This window comes from Meriones unguiculatus, chromosome 3 (genome assembly GCF_030254825.1).
Source record: "Meriones unguiculatus strain TT.TT164.6M chromosome 3, Bangor_MerUng_6.1, whole genome shotgun sequence".
Taxonomy (NCBI): domain Eukaryota; kingdom Metazoa; phylum Chordata; class Mammalia; order Rodentia; family Muridae; genus Meriones; species Meriones unguiculatus.
The window spans coordinates 165680990-165705418 of NC_083351.1; the positions used below are offsets into that span (position 1 = coordinate 165680990).

The 24429-nt window shown below is 45.7% G+C and overlaps 3 protein-coding genes across 11 annotated transcripts in view; 1 reads left to right on the top strand and 2 right to left on the bottom strand.

Annotated features, from left to right (window-relative positions):
- Positions 1–24429, top strand: part of Art3 (ADP-ribosyltransferase 3 (inactive)) — a 91087-nt gene that overhangs the window by 17378 nt on the left and 49280 nt on the right. Inside the window, exon 1 of one of the 9 annotated variants that reach the window (XM_060380938.1) lies at positions 15066–15090. The exons of the other annotated variants lie outside the window; for them this stretch is intronic. The gene's annotated coding sequence lies outside the window, so the exon portion shown is untranslated. Of the gene's footprint in view, positions 1–15065; positions 15091–24429 lie in introns of those variants that run through there. 9 annotated transcript variants of the gene reach the window in all.
- Positions 7532–9716, bottom strand: Cxcl10 (C-X-C motif chemokine ligand 10). The gene is made up of 4 exons (XM_021649893.2): positions 9593–9716; positions 8912–9038; positions 8622–8711; positions 7532–8207 (listed from the first exon to the last, which is right to left on the bottom strand). The coding sequence occupies exons 1-4, from the start codon at positions 9651–9653 to the stop codon at positions 8189–8191; spliced, it is 297 nt and encodes a 98-aa protein (XP_021505568.1). The 5' UTR covers positions 9654–9716; the 3' UTR covers positions 7532–8188.
- Positions 17897–20736, bottom strand: Cxcl11 (C-X-C motif chemokine ligand 11). The gene is made up of 4 exons (XM_021649892.2): positions 20543–20736; positions 19117–19243; positions 18944–19016; positions 17897–18738 (listed from the first exon to the last, which is right to left on the bottom strand). Exons 1-4 carry the CDS (start codon positions 20694–20696, stop codon positions 18697–18699), a joined length of 396 nt encoding a protein of 131 aa, XP_021505567.2. The 5' UTR covers positions 20697–20736; the 3' UTR covers positions 17897–18696.

The window sequence follows — 24429 nt, forward strand, 5'->3', positions numbered from 1 at the left end:
ATGTCTTTTTTGTCTTCTTTCGCTTTGTTTTGTTTTGTTTTTCGAGACAGGGTTTCTCTGTGTAGCCCTGGCTGCTCTGAAAATGGCTCTATAGACCAGGCTGTCCTCGAACTCAGAGAACTCTGCATCTACCTCCAGAGTACTGGCACTAAAGGCGTGTACCACTACTGCCCAGAAGCTGGAAATGTTCAGTCACTTGTCTTAAACATGCTTAGAGACCTAAAGGAAGCCAGCGCAAAGAATAACAACAACAACAAAAACAAATCAGGCTATCAATAAAAAGGTGGAGATAATTCTAAAAAGGAACTAAAAACTTTGGGATCTGAAAAATTTTAAAAACCTGGAACTTGCCTGTAGGCTAGGCTGGCTGAGGTGTCTCTGTCTCCATCTCACCAGCATAGTGACAGTATAGTGCAGTGGTAGGGGTCATGGCTAGCGTTGGCATGCATGAGGCCCCAGGGTCACCCGCGGACACCACACAAAAATCAAACGAAACATCCCTGGAGGTCTTCGACAGCCGAGAGGTCTTCTGATTTGAGAAATCAGAAGGAAAATTGCCATCATATCTGAAGATAAGCTCATGGAAACTTTTGATCCTGAGTACAGAAAGAAAATAACAGAGAGCCCAAAGACACTCAATGACACCTTCAAATTGACATGTGCCTCCTTAATGTGAGCTTTGGAAGGAGAAAGGGGCAGAGTAAGACCTTGGCTTCCCGAACAGGAAAACCCATTGTGTTCTGTGGTGGCGATTTTGGTTGTCAGTTGAGTTGACCACATCTGGAATAAACTAAAACCCCGAAGGCTGAACACACGTGTGAGGGACTTCTGCTTCACTGAATCATCTGAAGTGGGGAGATCCACTTCTCATCCAGATCTTTCGAGGTGGGAAAGAGCCCCCTGGCTTTGGGCCACACCTTCTGCTGGCAGCCTGGATAAAGGACAGGAAGGAAGGAAGGAAGCGCCCCTCCTTCCCTGCTTGATCTTGATCTTGCTGGCAAGCCCATTCCCTCACTGACATTAGAGCCTGCTTTGGAATTCCACCTTGTCCTGAAGACCAGCTGAGACATACAGCCTTGTGGACTGAACAACTATGGGATTTTTGGACCTATGTTTAGCTGTCATTGTTGTACTAGCTGAACAGCGAGTAAGTCATTCTAATACATTCCCTTCACACACACACACACACACAAACACACACAAGGGATATGTGTGTGTATATATATATATATACACATTCTATAAGTTTTTTTACTCTAGAGAACTATAACTGATACATGCTCCAAACAAGACGAAGCCATATAGAGATAGCCATAGACAAGTGGTCAAAAATCTGTGGGCAAAGGATCGTGGGCAGAGGATATTGAAATCAGAGGCTGGGGGACCTAGCATGCTTGTACACAGCTTTTCTCTCTCAATCAGGTGACGAACACCGCCGACACAAGCATTTTGCCGGGCCACTCAGGCGGTGTCCCTCGCCCATCCTTAGTGAGAGAGCTGCGGGATGGGCAGGGACATCTTGAGTTCCCTGAGGCTTGGCATGTAAAGTGTCCTGAAGCACTTCAGGTTCCCTGGGGCAGCCTTGACTGAGGCATGGCCTCCTGGAGCAGAATCCATGGCTTCGGTGACGGGCAGGGTTTCAGGGTTTCTTGCAGCCGCAGCAGATCCTCTAGAGCTACTGTGAAGCGTTCAAAGCTGCAGGACATCACAGTGATGGTCCCATTTGATCGCCAAAGACTGGTTGACAGCTCTTTGCACAAGGCGGCTGGGCACAAGGGAGTGATCCGTCAGCAGCTAGTCAAGTGGCTCGCTGGCCTCATTGCTTTTTGCTTCAGTGGTAAATTTTAATTTTTAGTAATTTGGCTAGATGTAGACCTGAGGTCACAGTTGCACTTTCTACAGTTTCCTCCCTAATTAGAGTTTTGATCTAGCTTGTGTTTGACATGCCACAATACAGGAGGGCTGCTTCAGTGTCTGAGGATGCATGACTTGGGATTCATACAGTTTTGGTTTTTTGGTTTTTTTTTTTTTTTCTCTCAGCTTTTTCTTTCCACATTAAGTGATGGTTTTCCTTAGTCCCAGTGGTGTGTCGTTGCTTCCAGAAGCCTGCGGGTTTAACAGTAAGGATGAGCCTGCGATGCTTGCCCCGCGGACAACTCACTCTTCCGTATGCTCCCTAAGGAGTTTCTCTCTGAGGTCCGTTACTGTGAACAGAAAAGTACTTCCGGGCCCTTCTGCTTTGTCAGGCTACAGCTTCGACCTTTCCTGAACAGTGCCCGCCCCTTTTCACCTTGCTCCCTGGAGCGTTGCTCCCCAGTCGTGTTCGGTGTCGGTATGGGAATGACAAGATGGAGCCACAGTGCTGTGTTCATGTGTACTGACGCCAGTCTCTGGAAGGCATGCGTTCTGCAGGGATCTCTGTCCATCGCTACAGATACTTGGTGTGTAGCCTCTGAGTCGCCACCGTGTCACCAGGCGATAGCAGTTTTCCACCCCTGGTCTAATACCGTGCCGGCGGGATAGTACAGCCTGCAGCCACCAAGCCACCACGATGTAGGTCCGCATCGCATTTCCAGCCCCTGTGGCTGGATTCCCGGCACCAACTGTGCGTTGTTTTCTCTCTGTGTGTGTCTTATGACATCCATGTGGCATAAAATGCGAACTGCGGTGTCGATGGCAGGCACACCAAACACAGAAAGGCTTCCGTGGCTTCATTTGTGTCTGTCTGTCCCACGCTGGTTCTGACGGCACCTGCGCCTGCAGCTGTACATTTCCTTTCTTCCGAACTAAGCAGACGTGGGCATCACTGTCTGCTTTCCTGTACTGAAATTCACTTTTCTCTCTCTGTCAGAGATCTGCCATCACATTTCCAGGAAAGGTGTTTTTTGTTTTCTCTATTTTCTTTGTTCACTTTTTTTTTTTTTTTAAGTACACAGAATAGAGATTGTCAGTTGTCTCTGTTTAGCAACTGAACTGTAAGTTACAGCTGTTTCTCGTGCCCTGGTCTATAACAGGCAGAAATGTTTGCTGAATGCACACCTTGTTTTTGGACAGAGAGAAGCTGAGAGCTCTCCACACACCTCTCTGAAGCGTGTTTACCAGCAAATGCCAAGGCAGGTGCTGTGGTCTGGAGGAGCTTCTCTTGAAGTTCAGCCATTAGCTTAGCACTGTGACAGGCTTCAAAGCTGAGGCCTTGAACTTGGAGATGTAGTTTAGGGAAAGGTCCTGTCCCTGTCTTGCAAGGGGCCTTGACTGCTTAGCATCCCAAGGAAAGAAAATAAAATACCACTCCCACCCAGAAAAAAAGGAAAAAGGAGGTTAGGGCCTTTACAAATAGGAATTGGGGTAAGAGGGCTTTTCCTGATGCATTGAAAGAGGTGTCCTTTGTAAAGGTTTTGCTTTTGTCGGAAGCTTTGCACATGCTAGATAGCTCTGAAAGGTTCGGCACAGGGCTCTTCTCTCTTGCCCTTCTGCCACTCGAGGAAGCAGGAGGAAGGCCCTCGCAATTCGGGCATACAGACCCGAGCATCCCAGCTTCCAGAACTGCAGGAGAGAAATTTTGCTCTTCATAGGTAACCGATTCTTAGATATTTTGTTGTAGCAGCACCAAACACTAAGATGACAGTGGCTTTCTCTACAGATTTAGGGGACCAAGAAGAACAGGAAAATGAAGCCAGGAGAGACTTGTCGCTGTTTACTGTGATGTAGTTAAGGCTTCTGTGGGGATGGCCATGAGGCATTCTTTTATTATATACCAGAATGTGGTAATGCTCTTGTTCTTCCATGTTGCTACGTAAAGTTGCTTGATGCCCTCACCTCAAAATTGGCAATGTTCCGGTGTTCATTGGTTTTACTTTTTAACTTTTTTTTTAAAAGATGTTTTTGTTTTTGCTTTTATGTGTATGTCTTGCCTGCTTGTATGTCTGGGTACTGCTGTGTGTAGTGCCTGAGGAGGCCAGAAGAGGGTCCCACCTTCCTGGGAACTGGAGTTATTGATAACTCTTAACTGCCATGTAGGTGCTGGGAACCAAACCTAGTCCTCTGGAAGAGCAGCCAGCCCTCACCAGCGCTTAACCATCTCTCCAGCCCCTGTTTTGACTTTTTTAGTATAGAATATGCCAGGGGTGGGGGTGGGGGAAGAAAGGGAAGGGAGGGAAGGAGAGAGAGAGAGACAGGACGGGAGAGAGGGAGGAGATTGGAGGTATAGATTAGACCACAAGCTGCCGTGTACCTCCCACAAGTCCAGAGCCCTGGTGTCTCTTCTTTCTTCAGAATTACATACTTTAAGTAAGCCGTACCTTTGTCTCTTTGTTTTTATTGTTAACCCAACTAAAATGTTACATTTGCTTTGCCTAAGACTTTCTAGGAGTCTGGATGTGGTGGTCCAGGCATGTAATCTCTAGCCACTTGAGAACCTGAGGCAGGACAAGCTCAAGGACCTGGGCTACACTGTGAGTCTGGGGTCAGCCCAGGGAACTTGTGTTTCAGAATGAAATGTGAAGGGCCAAGCGCGTAGCTCAATGGGAGAGGGCTTGCCTGCCATGCACAAGGCTCTGTGTTTGATCCTTGGTGTAACCACAAAAGCACACATACACGCAAAAACTGCAGGAAAAGGTGTCATCTGCGTGTGCTCTTCTATATCCTTCCCTAGCTCTTCTGTTGCTGAAGGCAGGACCCAGAGCGTTTCAAATGTTAGGCTAATGTTCTGCCACTGAGCCATGCCCTTACCCCTATTTGTTTATTTGTTTGCTTGCTTGCTTGTTTGTTTAGAGACAAGTTGGTCAGGCTGGTCTTGAACTTTCAGTTCTCTCACCCAGGCTTCCCAAGAATCTGTGATCACAGGTATATGCTACCATGCCCACCGAAATTTGTGCAGGACTGTTTCTGAAAGTCACTCAATGTGCTTTATTTTCACTGATATAAAATATCTCACTGAATAAACCTCATGGACATTGGATTGTTTTCAGGTTTTTGTTATTGCTACCAATGCTGCCTTAAATAGTCATTTAAAAATCTTTATTAGCACATGTTAATTATCCATAATGGATTTCATTGCCACATTTTCATCTATTACATGTGTTTTGATCCTATCACCCATTACCTTTTCTTACTCCTCCTGTTCCTCCTAATCCTTTCCTCTTCCCAGCTTGTACCTTTGTGTGTATGTGTGTGTGTGTGTGTGTGTGTGTGTGTGTGTGTCTGTGTCAGTTTTAATGACCCAGTGTGTTGCATTAGAGTTGTTTAAAGAGCTAGGCACCCAGCCAGTGACTACACCACTACCTCTTACATGGCTTGGTTCTAAACCTGACTATGAGGAGGAGGAAATGAAGAGAGGGAGAGATGGCTCAGCCGTTAAAGGCTAGGCTCACAACCATAAACGTAAGAAATGGTAGAAACAGAAGAAGTGACAGATATGCGTACAGAAAAGCTGGGATCAGGCGGGCTGTCGCCTCTCTGAGGGAGGGCACCTGCTATGCAGCCCAGAAACTCAGCAGTGCTGGGGGAGGAGGGGTTGGCTAGTCTCAGGGGGAAGTCTCTGCAGGTGGCAGTCTCGGTTGCTGAGGTCACTAGTTCTTGTACACACTGGTCAATCACTTACAAACACTTGTACTGGACCAGAGGAAGGCTTCGCAAGCTCCCACGGGTCTGAGGCCGTGCCGTGTCTACAATACAAAGTTCTCAAGACTTCATCTACTCCCCACACTTTACCCCTGAAGAAATGCCCCTTTATTATTAGCGCCATATAATGCCCTGTGCTGGGGGCGGAGTCTCACGAGCCTTCCCAATTCCGAGACAGGGTTTTTAGGCCCAGTCTTGTGCAGATTCCGTTTGTGCATATAGTGCTAGGTCCTGTGAGTCTAATCGTGCAATGGACACATCACACTCAGAACTCAGCGTCCCACGTGGCTCTCCTCCTTTCCGCTCTGACACTTTTCTCTTTCTTGTGCAGTGTTCCCTGAGCTTTGGAGTATTCGTGCGATGGTCTGCAGTCCCCGTTCTGGCTGAGTACTTGACTGTCACTCATCCTCGTTTGACGGAGATGAGCCTTTGTAGACGCTGCTGCTGACTACAAAGAGCAGCTTTCCTCACTATAACTGACAGCAGCAATGATCCACAGGTGCTGACAGTTACTAGGAAGCAAGTTGATGGACACAGCATGTCCACCTAGCAAAACCGGACATGGACAGGCCCCACCAGGACCTCCAGTATCCCCAGCCGTGGGCTTCTGACTGGGTTTCCAGTAGCAGGCAATGATTGTTCTCCTGCAGAGTGGGCCTCAGATCCCATCAGAGAGCTTCTGGTTAGCTCCACCCCCACCCCCCAAGCAGACTTGCAACCACGGCCTGTCCTTGTGCTGTCAGGGTTGTGGAATTAATGAGGTGAAGTCTAAGGATTGGAATATACATTTCCTTCATTAGAAATGAGGTTGAACATCTTCCCATGTTTGGGGCTTCTGCTTTTTTCTTACTTCTGTGAAGTTCTTACTATTTTTCAACTGTTTATCTCACTTCTATTCTTTTTATCCACGAGAATTCCTTTACCATTTTCACTGGTGTGTGGTGAGCTGAGGTAGGAAGTGCACATATCCTGTGGTGTGGGTTCCTCCCTCACAGGTCCTGGGGGTTGAACTCGGGTCTTTAGGCTTTGTGTCAGGTGCCTGCACCCCCTGAGTCGTCTTGCAGACAGTTATGAGAACACTTCGTACATTTGAGAGACCTAATAATTTATCAGCTAGCTGTGTTGCAGGCATCTTCTTAGTCACCATAGGAGGTGAGGAAGAAGTGGTGATGTGGGTTGTTTGGGGAACTGAGTGGGTGATGGAACAATTAAACAAGTCTATAAACTAGAGGTGAAGACACAGGCCTGGGAAGGGAATGCAGTGATTGCAGGCTTTCCTGGGCAATATTCTGGCAGAGCTGTCTTACAGAAACGTGAATGTGGGAGTCTGTTCTGGTTCCCTTTCTGTTGCTGTGGTAAACACTCTGACCCAAAGTGACTCAAGGGAGGAGGTTTATTTAAACCCGTGTTTCCAGGGGTAGCCATGGCAGAAAGCCGGTGCAGAAGCCACAGAGGAGGCGGCTTACTGGCTGGCACCCTGGCTCGCTTCCCCTGGCTCACGCTCAGCTGGTCTGCTTCTGCAACCCAGGACCACCTGCTCAGGGTGGCCCTGCCCCGAGGGGGCTGAGCTCTGCCAGGGGGCATCAGTCAAGACAATCACCCACACGTGGGCCACAGGCCGGTCCCATCTCCGCAGCCCCTCAGCGGAGACCCCTTCCTCCCGGCTGACTCTCGGTTGTGCTGAGCTGACAATAAAAACTAACCAGGTCAGGCTCCGTGCTCACGTCATTTTCTTTCATCCCTCACCAGTGATACAGGAATCTCACATGACGGGCTTTGAGGGAGGCTGAATTTAGGAGGTGTGTGACAATTCTCCCGACTCCTTTGTCCCCCTACGCACCCCAGTTTCTTGTCCGAGCCATTGACTCTTTAAACCTCTGAAATAATTCTCACTCACATGACCCTCACGGCATTTCGTGTTAGTTATTATTACTTTATTACCTTTTATTCTCTTAATATTTTCAGTACAGTACATTTTGTTTTGAAAACCATCTAACACCATTTGTGTTATGTAACATTCAAAACGCTTGTCTATGTAAACTCTAATTGCTCACTGATATGGACTTAATTATATAAGTTCTTCCATATGCAATGAAACTCATACAAAAATACATCTAGGAATTCTACTTTGTACAGTCAGTCATTAAATAATATTTACACATATGTTTCCACATGGAAATAAAAGGACTCAGGTAAACTCAGAACGGAAAAGCCTTAACCCAGGGAAGGCAAGGAGGATGTGAGAAGCAGGCCCAGGTTTGGCACATAGCTGTGAGGGCAGTACCTCAACGTAGCTTCCAATACAGAGCCAGGAGCGCCACCATGGCTGTTTGAGCGAGGCTCAGAACCAGCTCTTAGTAGAGTTGGGAACTCTTGTTCCTGGGCTTGACTTTTGTCTCAGGATGATGAACGGTCCATCGTCCTGAGCAGGAGTAGCAGCTGATGTGACCGGCTTGGACACCTCTCAGGAGAAACAGGACTAGCCATACACTGTGTAGAGGGAAGTGATGGAGAGACAGGCTCCCCGCGGCCCATTGTCACAGCGCTGCGGTGAGTGGCTTCTCTCTAGTTAAGGAGCTCTTTTGGACCTATGGAGAGAGGAAACTGTACTGAGTGAAAGAGACTCTGGCTTCAGTCTGGGAACCCAAAGGCCCTTGGGCAAAAGGCCCCTCTGCTTCCAGTCACTGTGGGTCATGAGGGCTGGTTTTCTTTTTCTCCTTCTTTCTCTCTTTGTTTTTTTTTTTTTTTTCTTTTTCTTTTTTTCTTTGGAAATGGAGATAAATTGGCAGCCTTACCCGGACAGTGATAACTGCTCCAAGGTTGAAATTACAAGTCACATCTATACACTGGGTATTCATGACCTGAGATGGCACCTCTGTGTAAACGGAGGGAGGAAGGGCCATGGTGGTGATGTGAGCTTAAGGCAGAGGTCCCACTGCAAAGCCCAGTGCAGGTGTCATTTCCAGGACTGGCTTCTCCTGAAGGAGCAACAGCAAACCTACCTTTTTTGGCTAACTGCTTTCAGTAAACTCTTGATGGCCTCAGATTCTGGATTTAGACATTTCTCCTCTCCACTTTTTTTCATTGTGGCACTATAGAAATAAATAGTGAGACATTCATATTAATGTCAGGCCAAGAAAACAGATGGACTGTGTGGATCTATGTCTGAATTCAGGTCCCACGTGTCAGCTGTAGTCATCACAGATCCTTCACTGACCTTTCCTGATTATCATCACATACTTAACACGTGATTAACACAAGGGAAGTTATCAGCACGTGCGATTTTACTCACATGATCTCAACGCGTGGACAGGATTGACTTGCAGGAATAATTTCGAGTTTTCCTATGGCCCTCGGCTTTACTGGACCGTCATCAGTTTTGATGCACAGGCAGCGTACCGTTCTTGAGAGAGGGACCCCTGCAGGAAGAGAGCAGTAGAGCCGGGAAGGTTGGCACACTCTAATTTTAGGCACCTGATATAGGTGAGGTAGTCTTTAGCAGAGTCTGTTCCCATATTGTCGTTTAATCTGAGGAGAGATGCAGCCCATCCCTTCATAGGGCTAGATAGATAAATATCTGGTTATCATGAAGAAGGGGGCTGCGACTTGTTTTATTATTATTATTATTATTATTATCATTATCATTATCAGTTAGGCTTAGGTAAGAAGGCTTACCTCTCTCTCCCTCCCCCTCCTTTCTCCCTTCCCTCCTTCTCCATCCTCTCAAAGTTTTTTCCCTCCCTGCCTCCCCCCTTCCTCTTTTTCTTCCCTTCTTCATTCCTTTTTTTTAAAATATATTCTACTTTTCTCTGACTTGAACCAGCATGTGATTAAATTCTGCAAGCTGGAGGACTTTCTACCAGCTTCCTTCTTCTTTCTAGGCACACATCAAGAGTTCAAAATATATTGTGTTTAGAAGTGAGCTCAGTTGTCTTTCTGACTTCGATGATTAAATAGCCCTGGTGTCCCTTACCTTGAGTCCCGCTCAGACTCAGCAGGATGAGGCAGAAAATGAGGACAGCACTTGGGTTCATGGTGCAGAGAGCGGAGGCTTCTGGAAGGCAGGCTCGGGATGTGCCTCAGCTGAAGACTGCACCATGAAGCGTTGCTGTGGAGTATTTATCTGCAAAGAGTTTCCCTCCCTGACTCTTGATTGGTTAACTTTGGAGTTGACTCAGCAAGACTCCACAGCCTCTGAGGGAAGTCCCCTGTTGTAAAACCCAGGATATTGTTTGTGTTTGTTCTGACCCCTGAGTTTGGAATTTCCCTCTGTTGATTTTTAACAGTGAGTGAGTTAGGTTTCACTTTCCAAAGCATGAGCAGCTTGAGGAAACAGATGCAGTGCATTGTGGAATAAGTTTGGAAATGGCCTTCAGTCTTGTCTTTCCTTTCTTGTAAAACACAGAGTTGATATTTAACCCAGGTCCTAAACATGCATATTTTAAATTTTTTGTTGCATTTCCAGTATTCATTTTTGCTTTTTACTTTTGAGATATTTGTTTATTTATCTTATAAATTTTATTATAAAGTACTTGCAATAAAAAAGAAATCACACACCAAATTTAGCCAGATCCAAAGTCTATACAACTTAACAAACTTATGTACAGTTAGACAAGGTATTCAGAACAGAAGCCGTGAAGTTTCACATTCAATTTTACATGGTGTGCAGGTAATGGTCATGAGTTACAAAAGAGGATGTAAAGCAAGTCATTATTCCAGTTCTGACACTGTTGTGGATTTTTCTGTTGTTTTCTGTGTGGGTGCATGGTAGCCGGGATCAAGGAGGAAAGCGTTTGAGGTATGGTCATCACTCTGCAGTGCAACAGCTAAGGCAGCAGAGACCTAGAACCAAGAAGAGGATGTGAGGGGTCTTTCATAGAGGTTACAATGACGTAGGATTGGGATGGGGCTAGGGAGTACTGGTTTAAAACTTGGGCTCGGAGGCTAAGAAGGAAAGCTGTACCTGCAAAGTGGAGCTGCAAAACAGGAACTCTGCCACCAGAACAGGGGTGAGTTGCTGCTTGGGAAAGACGGAGATTTCTAGAGTGCTAAATCTTAGGATGGTGTAGTCCAAGGACGAGGACGGAGCTAAGCTTTCAAGCTAGCAAGTCGGTAGGCAGCTGTGGAGTCTGGAAGGACGGATGGAAGGGAATGAGGCAGGGTTGACAGAAGCCAAGAGACTTCTGATGAGGGACCGTTGCTGTGACGGTGCCATGAGCCGCCTCCCCCGGCCTGCTTCCGCAGAGTGGACGCTGCACTGTGGGAACAAATGACGCTGAGGTTAATGCTGATTGACTGAAATAAAAGGATCTACCATGGAAGTTCCTAGGGGAGGGTACTCCCTAAGGTCAGAAGTTCTTTGAAGACGATCGAAGAAAAGGTCAGCCTCAGATGAGCCTTTGATCCCAGCACTGGGGGTAGAGGCAACCGGGTCTCTGAGTTGGAGGCCAACCTGGTCTACATAGTGAGTTCCAGGACAGCTAGAGCAACGTAGAAAAGCCCTGTCTCAAACATACACATACACACACACACACAGACTCACACACACACACACACACACACACACACACACAGAGTGGAGTTTACTTACAGGCTGCACATGGTGGTTCCCACCTTCAGTCCTAGCACCTGGAGTTCAGTTTTGCAGGTTGAGAATACTCATTGGCCCCAATTGGCATGCTCTTGGAGAGTTAATTATGCTAAACAAATCTGGACTGAGACAAATTATTTATTATTATTAATTACTATTTTAGTTTTTTAATAAATTTTTATTTTATGTGCATTAGTATGAAGGTGTCAGATCCCTTGGAACTGGGGTTACAGAGAGTTGTGAGCTGCCATGTGGGTGCTGAGATCTGAACTCAGGTCCTTTGAAAGAGCAGACAGTGCTCTTAACCACCGAGCCATCTCTCCAGCCCTACTATTTCGGTTTTTTAAGACAGGGTCTTACTATGTAGTCCTGGCTATCCTAGAACTCGTTATGTAGATCCGGTTGGCCTTGAACTCTCAGAGATCCACGTGCCTCTGCCTCCCAGTGCTGGAATTAAAGGCCTGTGCCACCATGCCCACCCTAAGATGCAAACTAAAAAGTTTATTCCTTGCTGTGGAGGGCCTTTCCAGGACTGGGATGGCTGGTTGAGGTGGGTATCCAGGTTGCTGGTTCCAGGATCGGGGTTTCTGGGAACGTTAATTAGGAATCTGTTGTGCCTGGCGATGCTAGAAACACAACAAAGATTCCTGCTCTTGCTTTGCATGGGAGCCTGCACAGGGCATCAAATTGTAACCCACATGGGAAATCACTCGAGAACAGGTGTGATTTGTACACCAGCAGCAAACCTGCTGCTAATGTTGCAGCTACGGTCAACCTACATGGAGTGTTTGAATGAGAATTAAAAGAAACAAACAAACAAACAAACAAACAAACAGGAAAGTGACCTTTAAAATTTATTTTTCTTTCAAAAATTCTCAAGGCTTTTGGTACATTCACTTTGTTAGCTTTCGCTGTTCTGGGCTGGCATTGAAAGAGAGAGTTGAAGAACTTAGTTTCAGTTTCCACTTCATCGATTTGGCTTCTATGTCTGTAATCTTGGCATCGGTCCAGAGAAATAAAACACAATAAAAACAGCCTGTTCTTAAATGCTTGCGAGCACAACCCCTCTTCCCCCTCCCCCCAAAAAAGGCTTTCTGAGAAACTAAAGCCCTTAGGAGAAGCACAGAACCGGACGGAGACTTGGAAGGTTTGTGGATGGGATTCCCCTGCGGCACTGCTCCGTTCCGGTGTCTGCAGCTTCCCCTTCGAGGTTCTGCCTGGCGCTCGCTGGGTGGACTGCTCAGGAGTGCTTCCCAGTGACTCACAGATCTCTTCATTCGCTGGCAGCCCGAGCCAGGACGAAGGAAATGCTGACCCAGGGGTGGCAGATGCAGTCGTGTTTGGGAGGGCTGAGAGTAAGCTTTGAGCAGCTCGTGACAGTGCTTCTCAACCTGCGGGTGGCGATTCCCGGGGTCACATATCAGATGCTTACAGAACGGCGGCAAAATCACAGCGACGAAGCAGCAACGAAATAACTTTATGGTTGGGGGTCACCACAGCGTGAGGGACTGTATTAAAGGGTCACAGCACTGGGAAGGTTGAGAACCACCGTTCTGTTCTCTTCAGAGACAGGGTTTCTCTGTGTTGCCTTGGCTGTCCTGGATTGGCACGGTAGACTAGGATGACCTTGAACTCACAGGAATCCACCTGCCTCTGCCTCCTGAGTGCTGAGATTAAAGGGGGTGCGCCACTCCCCGGCTTTGAGACACACTGTTTCAGACCATACAGTGATTAGATTTTGTTTTATACTGGGGATCCAAACCAGAACCTTAGCCACGCCAGGCAAGGGCTCTACCACTGAGCTATGTCATAGGCCAGGTTTGTGGGTTTTTTTTTTTTTTTTTTTTTTTTTTGGCTGTGGGGAATTCCCTGGTGCAGATAGATGCATGGCTTAGGGATAGAAGTTTATGCATCGTTAACTTAAATGGCAATCCTTTTGCACACCAGAGGTCCAGTAAAAATCAATGCTGGGTAAGGCGGCACAGGTCTGTAATTGTGCACTGGGTGGCTGAGGAAGGTAGACCACTGGGAAGTTGCAGTCAGCTAGGGTACATAATGAGTTCTAGGCCAGCCTGAGCTTCATAAAGAGACCATGCCTCAGGAACAACAGACAATAATAATAATAATAATAACAACAACAACAATAGAATAATAGTAATATTATTATTTACCAAAAGGTTCTTATTTCAGGGAAACCGCAAAAGTAATATTTTATTTAGATTCCTGGTCAAGGAAAATGCATCCTAGTCATTGGCCATTCTGTACCTTTAATCCCAGAACTCAGGATGCTAAGGCAGGGGGATTGCCACAGATTTGAGGTCTGTCGTACATAATGAGGTCCAGGCTACAGGGTGAGGCTTCCCTGTATGAAATGTGTGCTAACAGAATTGTGCCAACATTTTTCCTGAACCGCACATCGTGAGTACCAGGAAATCCCAAACACTACCTGAGCTGTGGTGATATTTTGAGTCAGCAGGGTGACTGAGGGGCTTAAATCCCCAGGGGGCATCAATGAACTAATGGGCGGAGCGGGAAGATCATGGCTAGTGAAATAGCTGAAATTGTCAAAGATAAACTCGGAGGCAGAGAACAGGTGATGGGAGCTAGTCAGTCACCTTTCTCCGCCTTCCGGCTTCCCCATCCTCTGGCCCTGTCTCTCTGTCTCCTCTTCTCTCCTTCTACCATACAGGAGGGTTGTGGTTACAGGGAACCTCATCACATGGATGGCTCTTGATACAGAGTATGAGAGGTGGCTGGTTTCCATATCAGCTACCCACGTGAACAGCTTAGGGTTAGAGTTTATTAAAAATCCTGCAGCTAAATCGACATTGCTGCCTGTTTTCAGCTGAGCTGCGCTGTGCTCTTCCGTTTATTCAATTTACAGAAGACTTTAGCCTGTTTTAAACAGCTTAGTGATGGAAGTTCCAGCCCAAGACTCCAGCCTTATCCCTCCCGGCCTAATTCCAGAGCCTCAGAGCCACACAGCTGGACTGTTTGTCTGTGTTACCTTTGCCCCTGTTGGCAAGGAGCATCAGCGACATGAGTCAAGAAATCAGGACACATCTCGACGTTAGGAGTTCTCTCCTTCAGTCTGCCTGACCAGGGTCACCAAGAGTGGGTGTCCCTCGGGGACTTTAAGAAACTAGAAGATACAGCTGTGAACTTGGGAGGATATTTTTTTTTCTTTCAACAAGGAATCTTGTGCCATGAGGTTAAAGTAACAAACTTCTGAACATCGAGGCAAACACCAACCTGATGACACACACACTCATTATGAATGAAGACAACCTGAGAATGCATGCCCTAATTCTATTATAAATGAAAACAACTTGGTAATGAGCACACTGATTTTATTATAAATGAAAAGAGCTGATAAGCAGGGAGCGGTAAACAGGAAAAAAAATACATTGTGGAAGTTGATGGCTGCGTGTTTTAAAAATTAGTTGGTATAAATCCGTAATGTGACAGCAGCAAAGCATGGCTGCTTCGTCACTGTGGCTCGGGGGAGCTCTGAGCTCTCTTTCCTCTGCATGAATTCATTCTTACCCGATAGTAACCTAGCTCAGCCTTTTTGTTTTTCTCCCCTTTTCTTAGAAACAGATTCTTTTCTCATAAAACATAATCCCAATATAGTTCCCCTCCCTCTGCTGCTCTAAGTCCCTCCCCACCTCCTCTCCCACCCAAATCCACTCACATTTTCTGCCTTTCATTAGAAAAGAACAAGCTTCTTCTAAGTGGTAACAACCAAAGGTGACAAAATAAAATATAGTGAGATGCAACAAAAACCATCACGTCGAAGCTGAACAAGGCAAACCAACAGAGGACACGAGCTCAAGAGAAGGCACAAGAATCAGAGACCCATTGGTTCGCATAGTAATTAGGTAGGAGTCCCATAAAAACCACTAAATTGAAAGCCATTGTGTGTCTGCCCTGTGCCTGCTGCTTCGGTCTCTGCTGAGTTCACATGAGCAATGCTCAGTTGATTTATAGGGCCTTGTTCTGGTGTCCTCCATGCCCTCTGGCTCTTTCGCTCTTTCTGCCTGCTTTTCTGGGGTTCCCTGTGTGGTGAGGGGAGAGATTTGACGGAGACATTCCATTTAGAGCTATGTGTTCTGAGGTCTCGGTCTCTGTCTGTAATGTCTGGATGTATTTCTTCTCACTTGCTGCAGGAAGAAGCTCTTTTGATGCTGGCTGAGCACTCACAGATCTACAGGATCAGCTAAATAATGTTAGGAGTCATTTTATTGCTTTGTTCCTTTAGCACAACGGTAGCATTTGGTTTTACCCTGGGACTCTGGACTATCTAGTCTCTGGCTGTTGGTCACCCAGGTATGGCTTCCATCTGTGGAGCCAGCCTAAATCAAATCGGACATTGGTTGGTCACTTCCACAAGCTTTGTGCCAGCGTTGCCACCATAGCACATTTTGCAGGCAGGACAGATTGTAGATCAGAGGTTTTGTGTCTGGGTTGGTGTTCATGTTCTCTTTTGGCAGTCTGCAGAGTACTGTCCCATACCAAAGACCCCAGAACATGGAGGTGAAGGTTCTATGCAGGCCTCCCCGCTTAATCTCTCCATGTTCAAGGAGTTGTGTGGGTGCTGCCTTTAGGAATGAGCCTTGCTGTCGGTCTGTAGAGAGCAATCTATTATTTTGGCAATAGCCGAGGTTGTTTGGAGGATTTCCATGGGACCCCTTTGGCCAACAACTCAATTGGACATAACCCAGTCCTGGTATCGGAAGCCTCATTTGGCGACAAGAGTGGCCGGTTGGGACTCTGTCTCTCTCACTATTTGGCGAGTGCGTTAGAATCACCTTCATACACTGTAGGAAGCTTCCACTGCAGTAGGTTTTCATACCACCCCTCAAGTGCCCTCCAATTCTGGTGTGTCTCTCTGCATACCCTCCCTCAACCCTGTCTCCCCTCCTCTTCCTCACCTGATCCTCCCTGCCCCCCATGCCCAGTTCACCTTTAAAACTTAGTATATGTCTCCCAGGGAGATAGATCCATGTGTCCCTCTTAGTCCCTTCCTCTGTACCTAACCTCTCTGTGTCTATGGGTGTAGCTTGGTTATCATTTATTTAATGGCTAATATCCGCACACAAACAGATACATACCATATTTATCTTTTTATATCTGGGTTACCTCACTCAGGTTGATTTTTTTTTTTCAACTTCCATCCATCTGCCTGCAAATTTCATGATGTCATTTTTTGTTTTGTTTTGTTTTAACAGCTGAGTAATACTCTATAGTATGAATGTACCATGTTTTCTTTATCCATTCTTCTGTTGAAGGACATCTAGGGTTTTTCTTTTCCCCCCAGTTTTTGGCTATTATGAACAGACTGCAATGAATATGGCTGAGCAAGTGTCCTTGCTGTAGATCAGTTCCTATCTTCCTGAGTAACATTTCCATATTGGCTGTATGAGTTTGCATTCTTGCCAGCAACTAAGGAGTGTCCCCATTGCTCCACATCCTCCCCAGCATGTACTGTCACTTGTGTTATTGACTTTTGTCATCTTGACAGGTGTAAGATGGAACCTTAGTGTGTCCTCGCTGAAGTTCAAAATCCAAGTAGACACAGCCGAGCTGAGTCTTTTGTTATGGCTAGCAGGAAATCTCCTTTTGGTTTCCCCGTTTTGGTTAGCCTCAGAAAGTCACAATATAAGTGAAGGTAAAGGGGTGGGAATGGACTAGAAAGAGTCTCTCTAACCCTAACTAAAGTTGAGTGGATTTCTTCATGACCTCCACTGAAGCACATTTCCTTTTTTACATGGGGTACTTCTTTTTATTTTAAGACAAGATTTCTGTCTGTGTCTTGACTATCCTAGAACTCCTGTAGGCCAGGCTGGCATAAGAGACCCTTCTGCCTCTGCCTTTCTAGTGCTGAAATTAAAGGTGTGTGCCACCACACCTAGCTAATTATTATTATTTATTTAAGAATTTCTTTTGGTATCTTTTTTGTCATATTTTTTCTCATCACCAACTCCTCCCCACTGAAGTCTGTCTTTCAGTGTGTCTGAACAATACGTCCATTATAGCCATAGAAGGTAAGGCCAGCTGTGCACATGTTTCGGTGCTTTAAAGAATTATTTTTTTCTATTGTCTGTAATGGAAAAAAAAAATGAAGAGTTTTATTCCCTGGACTGTTTCACTTCCTCAGTAGTTAAGAGCTGGCCTGCAGAAGCAGCGGAGCAGGAAAAGGATGTTACTATAACCCAGGACCTCTTAACTGAATGCTTCGTGGAGATTCTTTGATTCTTTCTTTCTTTCTTTCTTTCTTTCTTTCTTTCTTTCTTTCTTTCTTTCTTTCTTTCTTCCTTTCTTTCTCTTCCTTCCTTCCTTCCTTCCTTCCTTCCTTCCTTCCTTCCTTTCTTTCTTTCTTTCTTTCCTTCCTTCCTCCTTCCTCTCTTCCTTCCTTTACTTAGCAGGGGGTAGGGGGTTGTCATTCAAGACAGGGTTTCCCTTAGCTAGCTCTGTAGAAGAATTCACAGAGATCTGCCTGCCTCTGCCTCCCAAATGCTAGGACTAAAGGCATGTGCTGCCACCACCCAGCTTGAAGCATATTTCTAAAGAACTCTGCATGGTGACTAGTAGCTGTGTACCTCTAAAACACAAAGTGGAAAGAATCTAAAGGCATCTCAATGCCCAGAAAGCATGTGGTTGTTTATAGTTTAATAAGAGGTATAGTTGCTTACTAGAGAAACACAACTTTTATTCTTTTCAAAGAAAGACAGTTAGCAATCCCTACCATTCACAGTATGACAAAGGAAACGAACAAAGTACATGTTTTTCTCAAAAGCAAAATCACAGAAAACAGATTGAAAGATGTGCATAGATATTTTTTTTCCAACATTTGTATTTGGTGGGCAAGAACAGCTTACATTTAAAATGTGTCCAGGTTATTGTCACTGATGAAATAGATAAAACCAAATGCACAGGAAATACACATCTTAGCCCTCTTAGAATGCCTCAGTGGGAAAACTGCGTGACTAACTCAGAAAAGATCAGTGTTCTTACCAGCTCCCACAGTGCAGAAATGTTTACATCTCACGAATGACCCGTCTTTTAAAACGAGTAAACAAGATGATACATGGAAACATTTTCCTACATGTTTATGTGCCTCCTGTATTTGGGGAAAGGAATGTCTGTTTGCATGAGAAATTCTCGGAGGAATGTTTTACTACACATAGATGCTTTTGAGCCCAGCGTGGGGTTGGCCCCAGTAACAATACGTCCATTATAGCCATAGAAGGTAAGGCCGGCTGTGCACACACACGGGCACGTGACTCCTAAGAGAGAAAATATTTTCATAGCCAAGCAGAACAGTTAGACGTATCAAACCTCCTGTAAGGTCCTGTAACCCGGTAGTAAATGGATGCATATTCTGAGATAGGAGAGGGTCAGGCTCCCGGCACACAGTTTGTACTTCACTGGTCACAGAAGGACACTTCCGGTTGCCAGTCACTTTTTTTTCTTTTTTCAGGACTTCACATGTTTCGGTGCTTTAAAGAATTATTTTTTTCTATTTTCTGTAAAGGAAAAAAAAAATGAAGATTTTTATTCCCTGGGCTGTTTCGTTTCCTCAGTAGTTAAGAGCTGGCCTGCAGAAGCAGCGGAGCAGGAAAAGGATGTTACTATAACCCAGGACCTCTTAACTGAATGCTTCGTGGAGATTCTGTGCTCCAGAGCCCTCGTGGGCAGAGCAAAGGCTAACTCAGAGGTCTGGAAGCCTACCTGTCGTATAAGGCGTGCTTGCTTTGATCTGGGGTCCAGGCACCTCTGTCCTTTCTGTGCTTTCAGGGTAACGCTGTTAAGGAAGACACAAAAATGTCTTAAGCACTGGTGGGAAAACATCCACAAAGCCAAACCACCCCCACCACTGTCATCTCCAGCAAGCCATTACTCACATCACTTCAACCTTGTCACAGCCGTTGCTGGGGTGAATTACGGAAACCCTCTCAATGTCTGCCTTTCTGACTGCTTTTGCTCCAGGGCCTATGCAAAGACAGCGCCCCCCTTTGAACATAACGAAGCCTAGAACAGATCAAAGCACTGGTTAGTCATGGCTGTGAATTACTGCCCTGCAAGTAGGTAGGTGGCAGACACATTTCTGTTCACCTCATTTGTGCAGATTGAAATTAAGTTTTGAATCTCCTGTAACAGTCCCTCTGCGTTATGCTAATTTACTGTATCCATTCCTCAGTTTTTATTAGTGATTTAATTTAGGTTTCAGACAGTACTCACTTGCCGTTTGGCCCAGGCTTGTGTCCAACTCACCATGAAGCCCAGGAGGACCTTGAATTTGAAGCTCTACCTTGCAGGCCCCATATCTCAGTGTTACCTAGTCACCTTAGCCTCCTGTGTGCTGAAATTACGTGTGGCATGGGTGTGCCACCAGCCTGGCACGGGATTACTGAATAGCAACCACACTACAACAGCAAGCCAGAGAGCAAAGTGGCTGCTTTCTTCTCTATTTGTTTTATTTTATGACTGATTGACTGGGTGTACAAACTTAGCCCACGGTCACTGGTGACCGGCTGTTTACTAAATGAGCAAATAGTTAATAATTCTTTTGATTTTGTCTCTTCAAGTTCAGATTTTAGATTAAGACTGAGTATCATAAATCAAGTCATTCTCCCAGCTAAGATTATCTTTGAAACCTTTGAAACCAGATGTTCCCGGGGAAGCCACAAATATTCGTTATTCTCTTAGACCAGTGAGAGTTCTTAAAATGGCTAGGCTTGTGTTATGGACTTCCTATTTCTTGATTAGCCCAGATCTGCAGTGATAAATCACGTATGAACCACCAGGTCACAGGAGACACAGCTCTAGGTTCAGTTTGCAGGGAAATGTTAATAATGTTTCTACTTGGGACAGTTTTCTTTGGGGGAAGGCCTATGGAGAGTTGTCAGCATTCATACTACCTTTGAAACACTCTTGTTCCCAAGTGAGGTATTTGCTCAAACACATGAAAATAGTGGGACTATCTCCCCAGAGAGAAGTTTTCTTTTCTCGATTCTGAGAGTATCACTTGTAATAAATTAGTAGTTTCATGGTTGAATCACTAATTTTTCCAGGACACCAACACAATCACATATAAGATTCTCCAAGCATACACTGAGAGCCAAAGGCTCTTGCTAGATAATTGTCAGGAAATGAAGAAATCCATAAAGTTTTTATCACCCATGAAATAAAATAATCATTTTATTTAAAGATTTCTAACATTTGCTGTCATTGCTAGAGCTTCTAATGTGTGGAATTAAATGATTTGACCGGATGTTTTAGAGAAAAGACATTTGAAAAATAACGAAGTGGCCATTCAGGCTCACATACCTTGCACAGCTGTCGCACAGATGATCAGAGCCAAAGCTATGGCCATGCCCTTGGTGTTCATCTCGGCTTCTGCTGCTGCTGCCTCCTTGCCTTGGCTTTGATGCTCTTTGCAGAGAACAGCAGGAAGGCTGAACCTGAGGAGCCTCGGGAGCATTTTATAGACCAGCAATCCTTGCAGAAGCAGGAATTTCCCTTCTTGACTCACGTAGCTTTCTTGCTTCCTAGAGTTTCTGATTTGTCCTGATATCAGTGCCTGTGCCTCCTCCTGTCTGCTGGAGTGAAGAAAGTGACTGGAATGTGAAACTGCTTGGGACCTAGAGTGCTGTATGCACAGTAGCTCGCTCACGTGGGAAGTGGGGGTCTGTGGGTGATCCCCATGAGAAATGACTGCGATTGTCTAGTGACTGTGGGCCATGGGTCCCACAGGCTCAGGAAGACCTTCTGGGTTCCAGGCAGCTCATCCTCCCTCCCTCAGATAGCTAGACAAAAGGACAGTCGGTTAATGCCTGCTATTTCATACCCGGTGACCTTCATCTAACTTTACATTGTATTCCGATTTCTTGTGTAAAATACTCTCCCCACACCTGTGCATTTCATCTATTTCTTCTTTTTTCTTCTCTTTAAAAGCATCTCTTGGTGCATATACTTGAATACATTCTATTAAGGACTCCATATTAAGGACTCTAGAAACAAAATCATTGTCTCTTCTTGATCCTCTTAAGTTTTCTGAGTCTGTTTTAGGTGTGTCACTTATAAAAACCTAGTGGACTCAAATGCAGGGCTTTTTTTTAAAGAACATTAGGCTGCTGCTGCTGCTGCTGCTGCTGCTGCTGGTGGCAGTGATGGTTGCGGTGGAGGTGTTGATGATGGTGATGGAGGTGGGTGGAGGTGGTGATGGAGGAGGTGGTGGTGATGGTGATGGAGGTGGTGGTGATGGAGGTGGTGATGGTGGAGGTGGGGATGGAGGAGGTGGAGGTGATGATGGAAGTGGTGGAGGGGGGTGTAGTGGTGATGGTGCACACCTTTAATACCAGCGCACGGGAGGTGGAGGCAGGCAGACCTCCATGAATTCAAGACCAGCCTCATCTACAAAGCAAGTTCTGTATTTGTGGATAGTTTAGGAGAGATTGCAGGAACAAAGACACGTTAAAAAAAAAGTCCTCCCTCTTCTTCCCTAAGGCTGACACGGATGGTCTGCAGGGTGGCTGCTGTTACCCTGTGTCCTCCGAGAAGTGGAGGGGCTGTGCCCACAGCATACACGTGGCCGTGCCTGCTTTCCCCTTGGAGAGAAATCACAGCGTACGTAAATGCTGAGAAAGGTGTATTTGAGCCTCCACTTCCGGTCTTCGGATCCTAGATGTGGGAACACGGGGAGCCGGGAGAGGGGCTGCTTCTGCACAAAACTTTTCTTACCTGATTTCCTGTGCCTAAGGAGAAGCCCAGCGAGTTCTCCTGTGCCTAAGGGCCAGGTGTTCTCGCCCTCTTCCTGACACTCATCCAGGTTCCTGGAAAGCGCCACCCTTTACGGCAGCTCAACCAATGTCCCTTCATGTTCACGTGTGTGTCACAGCCCTGGCATTCTTACAAGTACAATAACCAGATCCCTTCTTGCGCTCTGCGGATGTTGTCGTTCTTCTCCTTGCACGTATGATTTCTGCTGGCTCTGCAGACACGTGGGGCAGGAGCGGTCTGCAGGACTGGTTCTGACTTGTTCCCTTCGGAAGAAGTGTGTTCTGCGGTGTTGCAGGAGAAAGGCGTTCTTTCAGAATGTCCCTCAAGTCTCCTGATCTCTCTCTCTCTGGAAAATTTGGTGCGTCTGACCGGAAATGTTTAGTTCATCTCCTGTTCTGAGCCCTTTAAGTCACCGTATCTTATCTTTATGCTTTTTTTTTTTTTTTTTAATGTGTTCTCTTGCAGTGGAGCTTAGGTTGGCCTAACTGGTGACTATCCTCCTGCCTCATCCTTTTAAATGCTGAGAATGTAGGCATGGCTGGGATTTACTTATTTTTAAATAACATCTGACTATTCATATACTGTAATGATTAAGTCTTCTAATTGTATAGAGCTGACTGTCCTTGCCTCGCTTATCCAGGAGTAATGTAAAGGGCCTTCTTAAACCTCTAGCAGCCATATTTTAAAAAATAAAAATAACTGAAAATGATTTAAGCAGTATATTTTAGGTACTTCAAAACGTAAAAGATTGTTTCACTGCCTAAATGAGCATTAAATGACATTTAAATTTTTGTATTCTTAAGTGTTCAAATTGAACCAGTCACATGCCAGACGTGGCTCAGTGGTAATTTGGCTTAGGAGCTGCCATGCTGGACAGGAGGACCTCGTTAGCACGCGTGTCCCCGTGTTTAGTACATACTGGCTGCTGTGAGGCCCATCTAAAACTGCTGAGGGTGGAGGACAACAGATGCCACGATTTTGCCTCGCGGAAACATCTCTAAGGTTCCCTAACAGTTTTCAGTTCTCTGTGCCTTGTATCTCATTGCTCCTTTCTTTGAGTAAAGTGAAAAAAACTATGTTTTTCTAAATATATTTTTTTATTATTTTAAATTATGCATTTGCATGTGTGTCTGCATGGGGCTTGTGCTTGGGAGAGCAAGTGCCCTCAGAGGCTAGCGTCATCAGGGCACCAGGAGCTGGAGTTACACGTGGGTCTTGAGCCCCCAGGATGAGTGCTGAGACTTGAACTCAGATCCTCTAGAAGAGCAGTTTATTCTCTTAACCACTGAGCCATCCCTTCATCCTCCTAAAGTACATATTCTGTCCTTCCAGTACCATTGTCTTTTTGGTGTTATCTCTCAAGTTGCACTGTTTTTGTTGTGTATTCCAGGTCCACCTAGTCAAAGTTTCCCCTTGAATTTAAAGGAATATCCCAGGAAATGGATTTAATTTCCATCTTTTTTTAAAAAAAAAATGTATAATCTGTGTGGACTACTGAGTTTTCTGTTTCTATGATAAAACACCATGACCAGAAGCAACCTGGGAGGAGAAGGGTTGATTTCTGCTTACAGGTCACAGTCTCTCATGGAGGGAAGCCAGGGCAGGAACGCAAGCAGAACTGAAAGCAGAGACCGTGGAAGGACGCTGCTCACTGGCTTGTTCCTTGCTTACTTTCTTATCCAACCCAAGGCTACGTGCCTGGGGAATGGTTCTGCCCACGGTGGGCTGGGCCCTCCTCCCATCCATCAGTAATCAAGACAGACATGACCACGTGCCAATCGGATGGATGCAGTGTTTCTGTTGAGGTTCCCTCTTGCCTGGTCATGCTAGGTAGTCTCAGGTTGACAACGAGAAACTGATCACACAGTGTGATCCATTCGGACTTTCGGTATTGCCTTCAAATGATTCAGTTAATGTAGACTTTAAAATGCTGGGGCTGAAGGTGTCACTCAGGAACAGACCCTTGCCTCATGTATCTGTGGGCTCTGTGGCTGAGCCCTAGAATTCCCAACAGTGTTCGAGTTTGGAGAGATAAATGCAAGTCATCTAAGTTTAATGTTAACCCTTCTATATAAGTTTCAGAAATACATACTGAGTCCCTGCACATAATGTTCATACCAAGGCTTTTTTCTTCAGTGCAGTTAGTGAAAAGTGGGCTGGAAATGGAAACTACAACGTTTCCGTTTATTAGAAACCAGCATGAGGAAACAGAATCCTGTTTTAAGTTTACAGAAGGCAGATGACTCACTACCGGGGCAGAGATCGCCAGAAGGCTAAAATAACATGCCCAGACTGAAGACAGTGATTTCCAAACCCAGATCCTTAAGCTATGGTAGGCAGCACGGCACCTGCTTTCCTCTTGCAGAGCAACGCAGCCGTTTTAGGGAGCTGTTAATGACTTTTTTTATTGCTAAGACAATAACACTGTGACTTCC